Source organism: Gymnodraco acuticeps, unplaced genomic scaffold (genome assembly GCF_902827175.1).
Source record: "Gymnodraco acuticeps unplaced genomic scaffold, fGymAcu1.1, whole genome shotgun sequence".
Taxonomy (NCBI): domain Eukaryota; kingdom Metazoa; phylum Chordata; class Actinopteri; order Perciformes; family Bathydraconidae; genus Gymnodraco; species Gymnodraco acuticeps.
Window position 1 is genome coordinate 1,174,406 of NW_022990158.1, and position 21,097 is coordinate 1,195,502.

The 21,097-nt window shown below is 41.5% G+C and overlaps 1 protein-coding gene across 7 annotated transcripts in view; it reads left to right on the plus strand.

Annotated features, from left to right (window-relative positions):
* Positions 1–21,097, plus strand: part of il1rapl2 (interleukin 1 receptor accessory protein-like 2) — a 608,994-nt gene that overhangs the window by 355,837 nt on the left and 232,060 nt on the right. For all 7 annotated transcript variants that reach the window (XM_034217408.1, XM_034217411.1, XM_034217412.1 and 4 more), the window contains exon 4: positions 3,728–3,831. In XM_034217408.1, the coding sequence (XP_034073299.1) occupies positions 3,728–3,831 (104 nt within the window). The remainder of the gene's footprint in view (positions 1–3,727; positions 3,832–21,097) is intronic.

Here is a 21,097-nt window from a genome sequence, read left to right on the forward strand (position 1 = left end):
CTCCTACATTTAAGTCCAAATATAACCTGAATTACTCATTTTTGGAGTTTCCAATGAACATGTTTGTACGATTATTTATGTATTGTATGTTATTATATGTTAACTGTTAAAATGGTGGACTACTCTGTGAGAAACTGGGATACTGCTATAATTAGCCCAGATATTAAGAGGGACCCTATTATGCTTTTTAAGGGTTGTCCCTTTCCTTTAGTGTGTTATATAGAGGTCACTGTGTTCCCTCACGAGGAAGTTTCTCTCCCACACACTCCTCCCCCCTGCCTGAAACACCTCCATTGGACTCCTTTGTTTATTACCATAACATAGTGACATCACTATCTAACACTCACGCTTCTATTGGCTAGTGCCTCAACACATTGTACGTCAAAAGACGGGTGAAAAGAGGTGCTGCAGCGCAGGCAGTATGAGAAAAATGAAGAGCTTTTTGAACATTAAAGCATGGAGACATGTCACAGGAGAGACAATGCAAATCTGAACCTGAAAATATGTCCTCTTTGAAAAGGAAACAAGCTAAAAAGAGAACCCCGCTGCGCTGACAGTTTAACCTTATTAATATTAGCATAGTGCACATGTTCACACACAACATTTTTCAGAAGTCTCTATACCTTTCAAAGCCTGACCATTGATAATGTGACCATTCAGAGGAAATTACGTTTCATTGCTCTTAAAACCTATTTCACTATTCCCCCCCCCCCCTTTTGCTGGTGGGTGAAACATGGATGCAATTTAAGAGACATGGGAAGTACCTCCAGACACTAGCATACCATGTGCAAAAACTATACACAATTGGAATATTGTCTACATTGTAAAGATCAGAGTGTGAAATACGTCTAACCACGCCAACAATCTCTCTTTGTGTGAGCTTGCTTGTGTTTGAGTAATACAAAATAGACAGAAACAAGAGGGACTGATAAATCACACAGGGTTAGGGCCCTACATGCTTTAATACAGGGGTGCCCAATACGTTGATTGCGATCGACCGGTCGATCGCAAAGGTAGTGTGGGTAGATCGCATGGCATTGAAAAAAAAATAAAAAATCATCATCATCCATCCTTACTTTGGCATTTGCCACTTGATTGACGTACAGATAAGGCAGTCTGAGTTGTATTGTGCCATACGGGTTCATGCAGTTATGAGGGGGCCTCAACTCCTCATCTGAAGCGCAAATGCGGTGCACTATTATGCCGTCTAGTCCACTAGCAACTTTTTCAATAATGTACCCCCTTTGAAAAAAAAATTCAGCCAAGTACCCCCTGATCAGCGCAAAAACAATTTTGGGAAAAAATGCCTATATAAAGAGGTACGGTACAGCGCTGCACCATCGGCGTCTGATTTATTAAAATAACAACAGTAACTGAGAAACACTTAAATGCTACATTTCAAATGTTTACAATCCATCACTAAATTTATGTCAAACCAATTTTAACATCATGCAATAACACTAAGACGACATTAGCTGCATTGAACTGATCTTTTTAATAAGTTTTACTTACAATGTAGTGAAACATGGGCTTGTGCTTCACTGAGGATCTTTGTTATTCCGACAGGAAGGCAAACTGCAGTTATTACACTTCACGTTTTGAAATATGTGTAACTCTGTTCATATAAAACCCACACTGCTCAAACTTTCTTACTTTTCCTAACATTTGTATATTTATTAGTTTATTTTGGGGCGTGGGGAATGAAGAGAAAAAAACATATGAGCATTTTATGAGCATGGGATTTTGACCCCTCATATAAACATATGCATAATGCTGCGCTATACTTTGCAGCCACAAGCCGTTGCCAAGCAAAGCTTATTGTTTAGGTCAGCGGTTTTCAAAGTGTGAGCCGCGCCTCCCTGAGGGGGCGCCAGAGAGCTTCAGGGGAGGCGCAGCGTGAGAAAAAAATAGCAAGAGTAAAGTGTCACTTGCACACATTTGGCTGTCTGTGGAGACCTTGCCAAAAAGGCTGTAAAAGTGCTCATTCCCTTCACCTCCACCCAGGGTGGACTGGCCATCTGTGTGTTCTGGAGAATCCCAGAATGGCCGGTCGTCAGCGGGCCGTTGACGGCCGGCTCGGTTCGCTGACGGCCGGCACCGCCCTTTATTTTTTATGTTTTTAAATGGCATCATGATTTAAGTTGCGCTGACAGGCAACAGAGGTCCGTTCAGCGGGCCGTTTCCACGCAGTGAGGCTCCCTCCCCCCGTTGACAGTTCACTAGCGTGCTCTACCAATTTGTGTGGGCTGGGCTGGGGGAGATTCCAGGGCTGATTTTTAGTCCCAGTCCGCCCCTCCACCTACCTGTGTGAGTGCGGGTTTTCACTTTGATCAAAAGCAAGTACCGGTCAAGGCTGCAGCCAGAGGATGATCTGTGTTTATTCCTGTCTACATTGCATTCCCGCATCATCCGCCTGCGGGCATCAAAGACGCAGACTCATTGTTCCCACTAAAGTAGGGGTGAGTGTAATAAGGAGGCAAAGTTGCCGTTCAGTGTGTTGCCGGGAGCATATAAGGATTCATCCACAATGTTGAAAAGGTTTAAAAAAGTTATTGTTTAATGTTTTAAGGAGGTGACGTTACTAAGCCAATCAAATCGGTGCAGTCAGTGAGTCAGCACAATAGATTCAAACACACACAGAGACGAGACAAGAGGAGAGAAACAGTCGGAGTAATTTCAAAATGGCGTGCTCAACAAAGAGAAAGGTGACAGCGAAAACAGAGCATTTAATGACATTTTCTCTCACTGGACCTCTTTGAAATGCAATTAAATACCCCTGCATTATAGCAACAACAACAATACTAATAGCAATAATAATTGGGAGGGGGGGCACGGCTGTTCTTATGTTCTCTGAGGGGAGGCTCACCTTCCCACACTTTGAAAACCCCTGCTTTTGGTCCTTTGATAAGCAGGCAGTCATATCATTAACTAGAACTAGCTAGATCGGATAGATTTGGACATAAACGCGAGTGAAGTATAACCGGACGTGAGAGAGAGATCAGATCAGCTGCTGCTGATGGAGAACACGCAGCTCTTCCGGATCACAGCTCCGCCGCTGTGACGAACCGTCGGAGCAAAATACACTAAGAGTTAGACCAGGACACACTAATGCTGCGTTCACACCGAACGCGATGCGATGTTTGGGGGCGGCGCGATTACATGTAAAGTCGATGCAGAGACGCGGACAGACGCAAATTCGCTCCGACGGCGAGCATGAAGCGGTGGACGCGGCGCGAATCACGCGATTGAATGGTGCCGCGTCAAACGCGAGAGTTCAAATTATTTTTTTCTTTACTGTCGGGTCACTCACTTATTACAGGTTCAGCGAGCTGCATGAGACTGACGGGCTGTCAGGAGAGGGAGAGGAAAAGAGAGCACCCCGTTTATTTTTCCCATTTTATTATCCAGAATTACTTTAAACTTTTGAATAAAGTAGTTAATCAACTATTAGTAGTTTGTTTAAATGCATTACTTACATTTCATTAACATAAAATCAATCTCACGTACCCCCTGCAGTACTCCAACGTACTCCTAGGGGTACCCCCATTTGAGAACCACTGCCTTAAGGGAAGAGGGAATGTATGTCTCCTTATTTAAATGACTCTTATATTTAAATGACAGCCACTGAGACAAATGTAACATTTGTGATATTGGGCTATATAAATAAACATTGATTGATTGATTGATAATTATTGCTCTAACACTGACTTTGTACTGGGTCCTTTAGGAGCCTATCATCTTCTCTGGTCATAGACTGAGTAAAGAAGACGACTCGATCTGGTTCAGATCTGCTGAAATGGAAGACAATGGATTCTACACCTGTGTACTAAGGTAACCTCACAATTTCAGACATTTGGACAACGTTACAACTGCCCTAAACATTTATATTAGGAGAAACGTGATGCAGTTTCAAAAACTCTGTACATCAACTGAAAAGGGCACACACAAAAGTGATGCACCTAGCTGGGACCGGAGAGCTTGTTGGCGTTGGGGGATTATACACTGGAAACGTATCTAAAATTGAAGTTTTAGTGGCTTATGTTAACAATGTGATCACATGATATCTTCCAATATTATTTCAGATCTTCGGTTAGATGGCTAGCTAACCTAGTCTTTTCATATATACTGACAAACAATTGCAATTATGAAACAGACTAACAACTTCATAATCCTCAAATGTCAGCAAGCTCTCCGGTCCCATTCCAGCACTATTTTTGAAAGTCAGCCTTGCCAAGGTTATCAATATTACAAATCACAACTGAATAGTGTTTAAAAAACGTCAATATTTTATCATCAGAATCAAGTTTATTGCCAGCTTTGGTGGTTCAAAATCTTTGGTATCTAAATCATTTAAAGATGTTTACTATATATACTGTACATTTGGATTCTTAGTATAAATAATAAAAAGTCAAAACTGTATTATCATTATTACATTTGTTTACAATATTTAAAACTTTCACTAGAGGTATTGTGTGTGTGTGTGTGTGTGTGTGTGTGTGTGTGTGTGTGTGTGTGTGTGTGTGTGTGTGTGTGTGTGTGTGTGTGTGTGTGTGTGTGTGTGTGTGTGTGTGTGTGTGTGTGTGTGTGTGTGCACTTGCATATTTCCCTTGCTAGTTTAATGGAATGCTGCCAGTTCAGTCAATTGAATATTTACAATATGGCTGTTGGCACTACAGCAGAATTTGTCCCGAGTCCTTGTGATGTGTGTGTGTTTGTTTGTTATCCTTGTGGTGTGTGTGTGTGTGTTTGTGTGTGTGTACATTTGTTTGATACTAGGTTGGTGGTGGTGGGGGTGGTGGGGTATCAAGTTGTGCACCGGTTGGCTTTGTAGCCCAGAACAAAGCTTACAGTGTTGTTTACCTGCAAGCGGATGGTGCATAATGAACTAACTTAAAATATGCCCTCTTGTAAATCTGTGTAAAGTAAATATGTGGCCTCCTGTCAGCCAATATCCATAGGGACAAGATCATGTCCTGGCTTATTTTGTAGAAATGATGAGGCATGGTTGTTGTTGTTTTAATGTAATTTAATATGCGTAAAGGTAACACTCCTCATCCGGATATTTTTTGGAATGATTAAATGGTCATTATCAAACATTTTTGTAAGCATTCATTTGAGTTGGTATGGCCCTACTGTACCTCCTAATTGTTTCAATTGGTCATTATGATTTCTTATTACATGGCTAAGTTGAAGTGGCCCTTTTTAAAAAAAAAGGTGTTTTAAAGGTCAATATTTTACGTCTAGATATTCTAATTTATTTTCAAAAATCTCATCAACAATTATTTTGGTGAGTTTTCAGAACTAATGGGTTTACCAGTCGAAACAATACTGAAAGCAAGACTCAACATTTAGTAAACAGAATTCTTTAATTGATCAACATTGGAGGTCATTTTCCATCATTCACTTTTCGGAAAAACATCTCTCCTTTGTGTCACAAATCTTCACCTCCCCTCTCTACTTGATCCTGTTTGCCTCCCTCCTCTGCACACCTTCACCACCTTCAACGTCCTTTAATCTCTCCAGCTGCCTCCATCTCCAACACCTCTTCCTCCTCCATCTCTTCTTCTAGTTCCTGTTCCATCTTCCTCCATTCTGCTCCCTCTCCCCGTCTCCTGTTTTTATCTGCACCAGATTCACTTTACCTCCCCTCATCGCGCTCTCCCTCATCCCCTCATCTTCCCCCTCCGTTGCTCTCCACCCACCTCCTTTTCCTGCCAGAGTTTGACACCTTTCCTCCCTAATAAGCTATCTCCCTCTTTCTCCTTTTTCCCTCGCTCTCTCAGCATGACAACCTAATTAGGGCTTGGTGTTCGTCATTGTCTCAGGGTCTCTTATTAACACTCACACACACACACACACACACACACACACACACACACACACACACACACACACACACACACACACACACACATACACATACACACACACACACACATATATATGGATCATATAATAGTACTAGAAGGTTGTACTGTATATAGAATGTGTCACCATGCACAGAAAGCCATTTGGAGAATTAACCTTTTAATGTATTTATTGCCCTCAAGCAATGTAAATTGTTGTCGCTGTGACAATGAAACACGTTTTTACTCCCAACTCGTAAACTGACACTTGGTTAAAGCCCCTTGGCGATACCTTTGTCACACATGTTGTACGGGCAGGGTGGTCAGATAGTCTTTAACATGTGGTAAAGGTTGTACATTTAAACACAACTCTTGGTTAGACTTAGCCAAAAATCATCATTTGGGTTTAAGCAATTATGAAGTTTATGTCACAGCCTGTAAGAATACAAAAACTGTTGTGCAATACTACTGCTCTAGTGCAATTCACAATTTCATTCAGTTTAGTACTGTTTTTCACGATATTACAACTATCTACTTCAATAACCATACATTTTGCATACTTGTTATACCATCATGTAATTCCCATTTGTTCTGCGCTGTTCCCCTTTGCTGTAACAACGTGAATTGCCCTGGGGTGGGAAAGATAAAAGCTTTTCCTTTAACCAATTTCTGATAAGTTAAGTTATGTACAGGTTATTTACGCTACGTAAATTATGATTATTATATATTGTTTTTTGGCTAAAATTCATGTTAACTTTTTAGTCTAGTGGGAGATAGATGGACGGGTTAAACAAGCAAGGGACTTTCGTCAAAGATAATGCTGTTCATGCCATGTGAAAACAAATAGTTGGGTGGGTAGAAGGGGGTATCATGCACCCCCCTGAAATATACTTCTAATCAGCTTTTCTAGATTGGAAACATTGTGTAGAAAACGATTAGCTATGTTAAAAAGTTGGCAAATTGTCCCACGTATATTTTTTTCCCAAATTAGTGTTTATTTACCCTAAAAATCGAGTTTCACTCTTTTTACACCTTTCACTATATCTCAGCCATTATTGCAGATAACTGAACAAATAAGGTATCCAGATCCATGTTTTGAGGGTCAAGGAACACAATAAAACTATTCTTAAAGTGATCACATGTGTCTGTGGCATGCTATTATGCTAATTAGTGCCGCCATTACAAGAAAATAGCATTTCAGTCTTGTACCAAGAAGGGTGTATTTTGCATCGACACAGGAATATTCTTATAATCAGTGTTTCCTAAGTGAAAAAAGTATGTAGAAAATGATGAGCTATGTTAAAATGTTGTCTGGATGTCCCACATGTATTTTTTATGCAAATTAGTGTCACAATTACCAAAAACGGAATTTTCACACTTTTCACTCTATCTCAGCCAATATTGCAGATAAATTAACAAATAATGTGTCTAGACCCATGTTTTGATAGTCAAAGATCACAATAAAACTATTCCCAAAGTGATCACATGTATCTGTGGCATGCTATGCAAATTAAGAGACGCCAATATTGCAGTACAGTAAGTGAACAAATAAGGTGTCTAGACAGATGTTGTGTATTTAACCAATATGTATTTGTTTTGTACTAGCCTACAGCAAGGGTCAAACATCATAATATAAGTATTGATGTGACTACTCTTTCCCATTCCAGATAAGCAGTCAAGGTTTGGCTCTCCACTATCTGATTAATACTCAATCATCGTTTTCAATGCTATCATCAGAGTCAAATTCCTCTTCCTCTTCCTCTTCGTCTTCCTGTTCACGCTCTGTCGTGTCCAGGAGATCAACCAGGGAGGTTGGCAGGACAGGACCACAGGACCACACCGGTCTCAACACTCCATCAGTCCTCATCCATCCCTGCTCCTCATCATAGGGGTTTAGTTTTTCTAAAATTGATTCATCAGCTCGCTTGTACAGGGCGACGCGATGGTTCACACGTTGGACGTGCGGCTTCAGAGCATCATAGCATGGAGGAAGGCGAGCCAGGTCAACCTTAGACTTGGCAGTGAGTTTATCGTCCTGCCCCACCATTTTGCGCAGCAACTTGGCACGGACTACGTCCACTGAAGACTCACGACTCTCTCCATATATCAGACAGGTGAATTGCTCCAACTGCTTCAGCACCTCAGGCTTGACATTCCAGTTGTCACCGAGTTGACTGAACGCCCTGTGAAACTTCTGGTTCTTCTCCAGCTTTTTCAAGGGCCCCACCTTCCCCTTCCCTTTGAAGGCACTGGTGCAGTCTTCTCCGCTGAACACATGGAATCCAAGAAGTGTGGCACAGTAGTCTTCTCCCAGGGATTCTGCGAGCTCAGAGAGGTTGAGAAGTTGTCTATGTTTCCCTGACCCCGTATCCAGGTATATAGTCAGCTTGATGGCATGAGCGTGGTAAAGAAGAATCACAAAGATATCTGTGTCAGGTGTTCTGACTACAGCATTCTTGTACCCAAGGGCAGCAGCGTGATGAAGGTAGAGTACCACCCTTGTATCAGTCTCTTCCTGGTTGCTGTAGATTGTGGGGAGCTCACGTACCTCAACCTGATACACAATGGGACATTGCACTTTGATCAACAATGACAGAGACTAGACACAAATCACAGATAATCACTTAGAGTATAATTAAACCATCAATCACTTTTAATATGGGCTTTCAATTTACCTTGCCATTTGAGGAGAGAAGTTGATGGGCTCTCCCTTCCACGACCAGCACTGCCATTTCTGTTCTCTCCAGCCTTGAAGCTGCCTGTTGATCACTCCATACTCGCAGCAGGAGCTGGCAGAGTTGCTTTTTGTTGTCATCATTTGTGAGAAACATCTTGAAGTCATATGGCTTCCTGATTGCTGGTCCAGCCAAAATGATCTTCTCTGAACTGCCACGTCTCAACCTCTCCTGTGCTTTGATAGATCCTGGATGGTAACTGTCAGTCGAGAACAAAAAGTGCTTTTTGGCCACCATCTGATCAAGCACTTGTAGGCATATCTCCCCACAGGTTGAGGGAAGGTTGGTGAGGACATGGAGCAGAGCCATGCCATCCTGGATGAACAGGGCATCCTTAGGGTATGGCAGATCCTTTGGGGTGGTGTCCTCCAGAATGTAGTGCAGAAAAGCCGCTTTATTAGTCTTGGAGAAAAACCCATCTGGTGTCCCAAGGCTAGGGGGCACAGGCATTAGGGGATATTTCATGAGTTCCTCCAAGTCCAATGGCTCCTCTGCACGTTGTGACTTGACAAGGAGCAGGAAAGCAAGATTGCTTTGCTCCTGATACTGGATGACCTGGAATGATATTGATAGTGTATCATTAACAAAATATGGGGTCACAACAATAAAAAATAAAGGTTATTCAAATACTTAATTTCAATAATATAGTAGACCTCAGGTATTGGAACATCTCATTACCTTTCCCTGTGAGGATGTGAGGGTGACCTTTTTGTTACAAGCTTCCATGGTCTTGAGCTTCTTCTTTTTGATTGGGTCAAAGAAACTACCTGGCTCTCTGCTCTGTAGCCGTTTGATGAACTCAGCTTTAGCAGCCTTGCCCACAGTTTCTGCTTGTAGCACGTCCATCTCGACCTCCATCAGGACAGGAGCACCAGAAGCCAGGGAGTAGAGCCTGTCCTTGTCTGAGATGGTGAAGGGGTTCGTAATGTTCCTAATTGTCTCGATGGTTTGCTGAATGGCCTCCTCACCCTTTTTGACCTATGCCTTCTCCAGCTCCCGATGTTTCCCCGCCCTTTGGCAGTCTGCGTCTTTGATGAGGTCCACCATCTCAAGGGTCTTTTCATAAAACTGTGCCCGTGTGGAGGTTGTTCGACACCACCTCTGGTATGCCCCAAACTGGCTGTATAGTCCAGTGAAGCCACCTTAAAAGTATGAAACAAATATGTGATCTACTGCTCCCACACAATAAGCTACATGCATTTCAATTCAGAAATCATCAAATAAAATGTGGTTTTGTGAGAGCAGTATACAATTGTATTATATAATATAATAATCTTGATACAATGTCTCTATATCTGTTCATGTACGTACACAATGTCTGGGTAAAAATCGAAATGTACCTGATGATTTGGCAAAGCGCATGAACGTTTCCTCCATGGTCTTGTCGACTGCACTAAGTGCCCCTGGTATCATTGAGCGGGCCACCGCAATTGCACCCTTAGAAAGCAGGTCTTTGGCCCCTGGGTGTGTGTTCTTCAGGTTTGTCAGATAGACCTCCAGCCAAGTCAGATATCTGCAGATAAGGAAATGCACAGATTACACATAGAAACATTTATTTTCAAAGCTTGTCTCATAATGCCAATTTGGTAAATTGTCATGTAAATAGCACAAACCTTGAGTAGTTGTGTCCATCAAATGCAAAGAAGATATTTGCCATCTCTCCATTGCATTTGTGAAACAACTGGATGTTGTTGGTCTTAACGGAGTGGAGTAGCATGAAGACAAGATGACAGTGGTTAATAAATGACATCCATTAGGCAGCTGTCTTTCCCAGGTGACCCTTGAGCACCTTCTCCTCATAGGCGTGATACTTCTCGATGAGGGTTAGAGTTGAGCGGTCTTTGAGGGCTTCATCGAGGTGCTCTCGATTGCAAGACTGGGTCATGTTGAGAAGTGCAGCAGGGTCAGTGATAAGGATGCTTTCCTCCTCAATGAACCGCTCCATCAACAGCCTCTCCATTGACTCGCACACAGTTTTGAGGCAAAAGAGGGACTTTGCGTATGCCTTTCCACTTAAAACACCTTTGAGGGATCCACTTGTCACTAGTTGTGCCTCAAACAGAATCTCTGCATATCCAGAACCACACATTTTGCGGCGTGTGAGCATCCCAATATAGTTCATGGATGTGTGAAAGGGTCCAATCATAACCACATGACGGACAAATGTATCTGGCCAACGCCAGATGATGGGTAGGGCTTTCATACAGACACCAAGATCAAATGTATTCAGGACCCACCTCTGACCCACCTCATCAGTGGCTAGCTCAGAACGCTTCAGTAGCTCACGAACAACTGCATTGTCAGTGATTGGTTGATGGATGGGCGTGAAGTAGTCCACTGTTGATTTTCTGAGTGGAGGGGTACCAGTTGCAGAGGTGAAGCCCCCAAGTCCAGGCACAGGCTGCTGTCCATTACTTCCGATGTACCTTATAAAGAGCCAGATGTAGTACATTTGCATCTCAGTTGCATAGACTGTGTTATTCTCTGCAGGCGGTGTGAATGATGAGCCATCATTAAACTTTGGGTCGGCGCGAGTGAAGTGCAAGGGTGGGAGTGTTTCTGGTGTGTTGACTTTCAGGCTACGCTGTTGCGACTTGTCGATGACGGGTAGCATTCGGACCTTGTTGCTCTCAAACCCAGGCTTGACCTCCTGGACCATGATTCCCCCAGCACTGTTGACAATGTTGCTGCCGTGCACACTGGTCGTGGTTTTATTGAAATTGTCCCACTCACAGTGGAATACCAGGTTTCCCTCTCCTATCACAATTGCGGGTGTCCGATAGGATGAGACTTTGTCCAGGACCTTTGCCAGGGCAGTTTCCAACTCTAAACCAAATCCATAGCTCTCAGAGTGGCCAAGCCTGTGTAATATTGTGGTGAGCTGCTTGCTTCTGAACAAGTGCCTGACAGTCACACAGAGTAGAATGTGTTTTGGTAACTTCCATTCTCCCTCTGACACTGCACGGCACAGGTCTTGCCCAATGGAGAATACCAGGCACTTCATCTTTTCATTCGTCTCCATGTCTTCCTTGCCAGCCATAACCATGCTGAGAAACCGGACGAGGTCTGTGGGTAGGAGATTTTCAGGAGTGAGCTCCATGTCGTCAGCTGTTGGCGGCCACTTTAGGTCTTTGGACTCTCTGAAAGCCTGCAGAATATTCTGGCGAAGTAGGAGAGCAACGTTTTTGTACTTGTCTGTGGTTCCGAGAGTGTAAGCTCGTGCAACGGTATTCGATACCGTGATTTTCAAGCTGTACACCAGCCAGAATGAAATGGCATCAGCATTGTCGTGGTCAACTCTCGTAAACTGGATATGCTCCTTGATTGGATCTTTCTGTAGCTGTTTCAGGAGTTTCTCTGAGCGATAATTTGTGTTCTCGTACCCATTCAATTTCAGCTCTTCCACATACATGGACTACATGAGTTCCAATGTGTTCCAGTACTGAAACAAATGCCTTTTCGTGGGAGGCTGACACGAAAGCTTGGTTAGTATCCTTAGCTCCTGTTTTAAGAATACTGCTGCGCTCGTAGTTGGAAAAATGCTGTGCGGAAAGATTTAAAGCACGACTGATGGTGTTTAGCCTCACAAGCAAAGAGGTCTTTGCCCTTCACTTGTCTTTGAAGTCGAACTAGACCCATTTTCTCAGCCCGTGATTCGATTTGCTTCCATGCATTTTCTTTGTTCTTATAAGATGGGAAGTATTCAGGTCTCTCAGTTTTACGATGACCATCTTTGATCTCAACTTTGTCGCAAAAAATGCATTCTGGTGGGAAGATGGGTCCCGCAGAACCCCCTAAGGACAATTTACGTGGGGAGTGATTCCACTGTGAGGTTGATGGTTCTGGATTATCTTCCAGAAGATGAAGGTTGCAAGTAAAGCGCTGATAACAGTTGCGGTGATACCCAACACTTTCCAGGTCATCAGGGAGAGTTGTAGGGATCTGGTCACACACTGATTGCATACAATATGGGGATTTATGTGGTTGATGGAGACGTTGGTCCCGGATCTCATGCAGCTGTTGTAGTTTTTCTATAGCTGTTCCTTTAATTTTAGTGAGGGGTGTAAACGGACCATGATCAGACATGGATGGCACATGAAGGATGCAGACACTTGGCGAGCATTTGTGGGCTGGACGATCTACACTTCGTTTTCTTTTGGGCATGCTGGCTTACTACGTCACTGTCAGATAAATGAAATATAAATCACCATTCAAGTTAAAAGGCACTTTCCCACCAAGTACTTTATGAATATGAATAATATTTTTTATCAAAGCAATGAGTAGATAGAAGTGTCAGAATCAATATAGATATTGCTGTGTCAGAGTAAGCTCAGGTTAAACCCCCCGCCTAAAAAAACCATAATGATGGAAACCCTCTTTCCTGGCTGCTAGTTCAGTGAGTTTTGTCGTACAGTGATGAGACTTATACCAATGGAATCTGATGAATCTCAGCTTTCATATGATATGTCATTTGTGCAGATAGCATGAAGTAGAAAAATCGCCAGTCATGTGCTAATGTGGCGTTGTGAGTGCTGATTTAGACGCTTGGTGTTGGAATTATGTTTAGTTTAGGTAAAAATGGTTATTATCATCTGTTAGCTTATTTTCTTCCTGTTAAGTGGGTATGCAACGTTAATAGGTTGTTACATTTTAACAAGCCCTGGGACGCTGTGGTACCGGGGGGAATCGGGCTTAACGGGTTAAGAATACTGCCCCACGGTTTCGCATTAGAATTACTGCCTTTTTTAATTAACATTAGCTAGCTTAGGAGTTCATTAAGCCTAGCTAGCTGTACAGCTAGCTACCTAGCACTACCTAGCTGATAGCTTTATTCAACAAGCTACACCATTAGCTATCCCTCATTCACTTCACTGTTAGCTAGTTAGCTAACGTTAGCTAGCTAATAGTTTACCATATTTTACTGCAGTTGGCCTCTGCAGGGCAGAATAACACTAACACATGTTCTAGTGTGTAGCCTACTTTGGGCTGCAACATGATGTGTTAACAACAATTAAGCTAGAAACCTACATAAAACATACAAAACACATGAGTCTAGTTGAGTTAGCTACTTACCTTGTTTGTTTGAAGGATGAATGTGTGTGTGTGTGTGTGTGTGTGTGTGTGTGTGTGTGTGTGTGTGTGTGTGTGTGTGTGTGTGTGTGTGTGTGTGTGTGTGTGTGTGTGTGTGTGTGTGTGTGTGTGTGTGTGTGTGTGTGTGTGTGTGTGTGTGTGTGGTGTGTGTGTGTGTGTGTGTGTGTGTGTGTGTGTGTGTGTGTGTGTGTGTGTGTGTGTGCAGCCAAGTCAGCTACTTGTTTGTTTTTGGCAGTAAAAAAGGCGGGAATTTTCACTACTGCCAGCGCTGTATACTAGCATGCCACAGATACATGTGATCACTTTGGGAATAGTTTTATTGTGATCTTTGACCATCAAAACATGGGTCTAGACACATTATTTGTTCATTTATCTGCAATATTGGCTGAGATAGAGTGAAAAGTGTGAAAATTCCGTTTTTGGTAATTGTGACACTAATTTGCATAAAAAATACATGTGGGACATCCAGACAACATTTTAACATAGCTCATCATTTTCTACATACTTTTTCCACTTAGGAAACACTGATTATAAGTATATTCCTGTGTCGGTGCAAAATACACCCTTCTTGGTACAAGACTGAAATGCTATTTTCTTGTAATGGCGGCACTAATTAGCATCATAGCATGCCACAGACACATGTGATCACTTTAAGAATAGTTTTATTGTGTTCCTTGATCCTCAAAACATGGATCTGGATACCTTATTTGTTCAGTTATCTGCAATAATGGCTGAGATATAGTGAAAGGTGTAAAAAGAGTGAAACTCGATTTTTAGGGTAAATAAACACTAATTTGGGAAACAAATATACGTGGGACAATTTGCCAACTTTTTAACATAGCTAATCGTTTTCTACACAATTTTTCCAATCTAGAAAAGCTGATTAGAAGTATATTTCAGGGGGGTGCATGATACCCCCTTCTACCCACCCAACTATTTGTTTTCACATGGCATGAACAGCATTATCTTTGACGAAAGTCCCTTGCTTGTTTAACCCGTCCATCTATCTCCCAACATCCTGACTATGACGCTCTTTATACTTTGTCACAAGACTTTTCTCCATCAAAATCTTCACGCTCACTGGAGTGAGCCTACGCATGAAAAGCTTAAAGTAGAGAGCATATGAAGCGTTATACTGTATGTTGGCGTACAGGGCCACTAACCAAGCTGCCGTTTTTAATGAGTTGGGAGTGAGAACACACGGAACCTTCGTATGTTGCCTTTTACATACGCCGACGTCAGCACCCTGAGATACAAGTCACCTTTCCACCTGACACTGACATGAAAATGAAGACAGGTTCATATAGAATATAAAAAAACATCAGAGCAACCTCAGCTGCTGCCTTAACCTTCCTGAGGCATGTATATAAAATGGGTGTAATCTCATATATAAATGTTACTGTGGAATTCAATAATGAAATGATCTCTATTTTATGCCAAGGTGAATCCTCTCTCCTATATGACTGGAATTTGTGACTAGTTTGTTCTCCATTAACCAGTCTTTAAACAATACCTGAGCCCATACCGTGTTCCCTTTATTGTTTACTTCCTGTCTGTCTTCTTCTGTTGATGTTTCTGACGTCCAGCGCTCTGTCTTTTAACCTCTTTCCTTCTGGCGTGCTGTTTTTCTTATCCTACTGGGGACAGTTTAGCCATCATGAATCCAAAGCTTCATGCTCTACACAAATCCAAAAAGTATTCCATGGTGTTTTTCTGATATGACTTCTTTATGCGGACTGGACATACAGTAATCCCTTGATCAGTGCCCTTAGCAATTGTCTGCATTTAAAAAACAGCAGCCTGATGAATGTCCACATTAACCAATCAGAATCGAATATTCAACAAAGCCGTGTAATAAAAAATGATCCACAACTCACTGAGCCAATTAGGAGGTAGAGAAGGGACATACTAAATAAACTGAATGCTCCCAAAAACTACTCATAAAGGCCATTTAATCGTCTGATAACAATTTTTCCACAAGGCAATTCATTAGTTTAAAATAAATATCATGATCAATCCCTAAATCCTTCTCAGCAACGGTCTGTTCTCCTTAGGGGCAGTCCGTAAGCAAGAATTAACAACTAATGAAATGTCCGAATTGACCAATCAGAATTGAGTATTCAACTAAGCCATATAATATCAACATCTAGACATGAATTGTTGACTAATTGCTTTGATTATAGATATGTATTTTAAGGTTGGACGTGGTTTCTTTGTCTGTTGTTATGTTTTTATGCTGTCAAGGTTTATGTGGATCAAAGCAAGATCCAAAAAATAAATTAGGAATACTCTCCAATAAGTTATCTTTCCAGGTATGGGAACATTGTTTCACTTTCACACCCATGCTGCTTACACATTGTTTAAATCACTATCACTGGTTGGTCTTGCTTATCAACAGCGGATTATTGGAGAAATAAGGTACAACATAGGCACCAATGATCTATTGGCGGGTGGATAAACAACACAGGAGGAGCCCGTGGAGGATGTTGAGTCTTACATCAGCCTCATTGTATCAGTGTTTCACTATATATGAGTCTCCCAGTGATGTCTTTGTGACATGCATGCAGGGGGTAGAACAACAAACCAAAATGACTGATGTGGATACCAACAAGTTGTTTTTGTGCCATAAACCGCACGACTCTGAATCAAAGTCATGTGAGGAAGCTCAAAGAGTATAATAAGGCTATCAGCATCTAGTGATTTGCAATAGTTCTGTATTTTAAGAAGAAGTTGACTATTTGGCACCGTGTTTGTGCTGTTTATTGAATATTGCAACAGTTATAGAAACTCTTTTTTTCCAACGCTTTGATGATCAGTTTGACGTGCATTCGGAGTGTCAGTGAGGAGCTCTGTTACAGCAGATAAAGGGGCAAACTGATGGCTTTTGGGAGGGAAAATGTGCCTTGGAAATCTTAGAATTTCCTAATTATCATAAGTATTTGGAGCTGATAAATAATACTTTGTAATTGACACAGTTGGCTTTGAGAAAGGGTTGGTTGGAGTCACTGCAGGGTTTAATATGCAGCTTTTTACTCATTTAACATATTTGCCATAACTAGTATTGGCATGGTCTCCTAAAAATGAAGTTCCCAAACAACAAATATATATTGTCAACTTGATTTTGAAAATGTATTTTGTTATGGATAACCTTTCCTCAACATAAACCAGTTACGTGTTTTCTTCCCGTTTCTTCCAATTTATATAAGTGAAATACGTCTTTAAAACTGTTATCTGGGAGCATACATGTTCCCTTCAAAACGGCCAATAAGTACAGTATATATATCAATGTAGTTAAAACGTTTTATTTTGCTATACAATACAATTTACAAATCGACCTCTGAACAGTCATTTTACTTATAACTCACTTTTCTTTCTTGTGAAAATATCGCTATATAAGCCATCACATAATGGAAATGACCTTTATACCCCTGTGCTATGTGTCTATATTGGTTTCTATACCCTGCTGTGCGTCCACTTACCTGTTCATGTATAGCTCTCCCTGCACTCACCAATCCATCCCTCCTGCCCTCCATCCATCTGCCCATGCCTTATCTTTGTCAGTGGTGATGGATGTGTGTCTGATGCCCTGTTCTTATCATCTTTAGTGCATTAACAAGGCGTGACGGAGAGGGTCAAGGGGAAAAGAACACGTTTCTATGGAAATGTCTTTCCTCCGTACCTTTAACAGTTTTCCCTTGCTGCAGTGGAGGCCATTAGAAGACCCATCGTTTTGGTTCTCACCTTTAGTTAAATTAAAATTGGTAGTTGATAACATGATATTTGTACCTTCTCTATCGTTGATTTTACATTAGTGGATTGGCACTCTTTCCTTGGTCTTTGCTGCCTTTGTGACACTGGTCATGCTAATTATGGGTATTTGTAAATAGTCAGTCTGAGCGATTGAGTGCTTTTCACAAACTGGACCATTCGAAAACTCGGAGCGATGGAATGTACCATTTGGACATTCAGAGAAGCTCCCTCTTGTGGCAGAGTGAAATCTGGTCTAGTTGTGCAATCATTTAAACATAAAAACGTTTAGCTAGCTAACTAGCCTACATTTCCTCCAATTCCTAGCATGATATCATACACATTTGAATGTATTTTCATTGGCATTGGCCTTTAGACTCTGATATCTCTCAAGAGGCATCACATTATATATCAATAGGAAGACTTTTAGTTCATGCATTTAAACCAACCTGCACTGTTTCTTATAACTACAATGCTCATTTTAGTGTTGAGTCATATTGGATAAACAAACACATCATACACAGTTTGTTTGTATATTAAATACACATTGGACATGCAAGATCCAACACATTTCCAAGTGTGTTTTGTAAGCTAGGGCCTAAAGGCAGTTGCATGACAAGAATAAGGTTGTTTAAAAGGGCTTTAATTGATGATGGGTTTGGCCATATAGCAGGAGAGTCTCAATGTTGTTGTGTTTGTATAATGGAAAGAGTTCACCAGGTGTCAATCCCAATATTAGGCACAAAGCAGATAATATGAAATAAAACAGAATATCAGAAGAACTACCTGTGGTATCATCTTGTTTAAACATTAAAAAATCTCAGCTGAATTCTTAAATATACATTAGAACTACAATATGTTGGCCCAAGGCTAAGTGATTACTATTCACACTTCCTTTTCATGGCCTCTACAAACAGGCCCTGGCCTTCTTTAATTCATGCAGTACTGTATGCCTTTGGTCTGCCTTGAGCTTTGTTGCTGCCGGCAATATGTCCTCTTCTCTCTGAGGTCGTGACAAGACCCTGTAGCACTGAGACATCCTGCCTTCACTTTGCTGTGACTAAGAATAATAATCTGAATGAATGGTGTTAACTGTTGTTGAGCTTTTTCCAAAAACATCAACACATTTGATTCGATTTTCTTAGGTGGTTTCAGTTATCTGAGACACTACACACAATATAGTACATTTTACATTGTTATAGTGCTTTTCTAAGTACTAAGACACTTTCCAAAATAATTTAATATATGCATACAACAAACATACATACATGAATGACAGAAAGAAAAACAAATAGTTTAGAGAAAACACAACAGTAAGCTTCATTATTCAGGGTTTCCCACACATACTGTAGACTTTACTTGGGCGGGTCGCCCAGGTATATTAACAGCCTCCCAAGTATATTTTGCGACCCATTTATTATTATTTAAAAAGAAAAATGTTTTAAATGTTTTTATCCGTCCGCGACCACGACGCCATCTGCGATCGATTAACTTGTGGACAATGATCCCTCGCTCTACGCCTCCTGTACCCAGTCCCGGACTGGCCATCGGGAGGACCGGGGGGTTTCCCGATGGCCTGGCATGTTAAGTGGCCTGCCTCACACAGGGTGACTGGCTGTCCACATGATGTGGCCTGCCGACATGGCCACTGTCATACAGATCATAAATCAAAGCCCTTGATTGGTCTCTGTGTGTCCTAACCTCAGCTCAGGCGAGGTAAAGGACTCTTGAGTGTTTAGATAGTTAACTTAGTCTAAGTTCTCAGTGGGTCTCAAACGGTTTGGTCACCATTTATGTAAACACATATTTCCATTTGAGGGGGGAGTGATTAGTAAAATATGCATGAATAATAAAAATAAACAGTTAACTTGGGGAAAAAAGGTAAGATATACTTTTAAAACTTGTTGAGAGCTAAAACTAGTCTTTGCTGCTGCCTCAAAGAGGAGAAGAGAGGAGGGAGACAGGTGAGGCTGATTCAGGAGCACAGACACACTCACAACTATAAATGAACCATAAATAAATAAATAAACAAGTTTCAGTGTTTTTTTCATATTGGAAATGGTATGTTATTGGTTATGGGCATGATTGTATGATTATTGAAATGTATACAGTTCTGTTTCCTATGGCTGTTTCAATAGATCTCTTTATTTCCCCCTCAAAATGCACCAGATTGATGTATTTAACTCCAAAATAAAAAATCTTACCAGGGGAGCATGCCCCCCCTAGAGGATTAGAGGTCCACCCCCAATCACATGGATAGGTTCCTAAATACATTTACCATTTTTTTCAAATAGTAACCCATGTCCATATGTTTATTCGTGGGGTAGTTTATTTAAACTATAGGGCTATCACAATGGGCCCTGCCTGTACCTGTTCGCTCTGCCATCACGTGAAGGGTCTGCTAACAAGCGACCAACAGAAAGGTTCATGTTAATATTGTTGCATGTCACAAAGGCACGTCACCTCACCTTCTGAAATGCTGTAGTGTTTTTTGAAATGTGGTTTTGACTTGCACTTCAGGGCCACTGTATATAGGTGCTGTGTAAGAGAAAATAACATAGAGGAACCGCACAGAAGAGGAGAGATGAACCATCGAGCAGGTTCCATTAACAGCTTTACTCCACTCAAATGATTCTAAGCTATTACCTTCTGTATAACACATGCGATGACTCCTGGTTGAATCATTCTGTCTTGGTTGTAGCCCCCTTGTCCTCTGATGGTTATTCCGCTTCATTTAATATGGACTACTGAAATCTGTTTACTAACTGTTGATTTCCAAAACACTGCAGATTTCTTGTTTCTATTGAAGTGTGTAGGTTTGTATGAACTAGAAAGAGGTGGCAACCTGGAGTTGATGTTTTAAAAACAAAGGGCATAAAAGTGGAGTGACAATCTCTTTTATCAGACTTTAACTGGAAAATAACATTGCCTGAGACACCAGTTATATAATAAATGAAAGCAGGAGGGTGGGAAGGAGAGTAAATCCAGGTAAAAGGTTATATTGGAGGGATGCGGAGAATGGGTGAATACATGTAGAGAAAAACAGAAGGAAGCTGATGGAAAGAAGAGAAAGATGGAGGGGAGGGTTGAGAACGAGGTGGAGGAATGAAAGAAGGAAAAAAAGAAAAGCAGAAATCAATTTTCTCTGCAGGTATAAGGACCGCGGTAGGGGGAGAGGGCATGCTGCGACTGCCCGAGACCCTCTATACAGCCGCGATGATTAGGACACCATTGAAACACACTCTCACACACACATAACTTGGAAATAAATTGATAAACACAGTAAGAGGTCTCGGTTTAAAACTGAGAAATACTTTGCACCAAACTTCTATCATGCAACACAAAGAGAGTCGTAGGTGGGAACAAACACACACACGCACACACACACCCACACACACACACACACACACACACACACACACACACACACACACACACACACACACACACACACACAAGAGGGCATGAGAAAGACAGAGGACAAAGCAATAGAGAAAAGGACTCTGAGAGAACAAAATAATGAGTGTTGGATAGTGAACAAAGCAGGGTGAGATGAGATATTTCATGCCTTTGCTCACTCTTCACTTCAACACTTTGCATTACCTGGAAATGTAATAAGTTTTTCAATTGGTTGGCTTGCTGGATGGGTGAGTAATTGTCGTCTCATTTGGTGACATC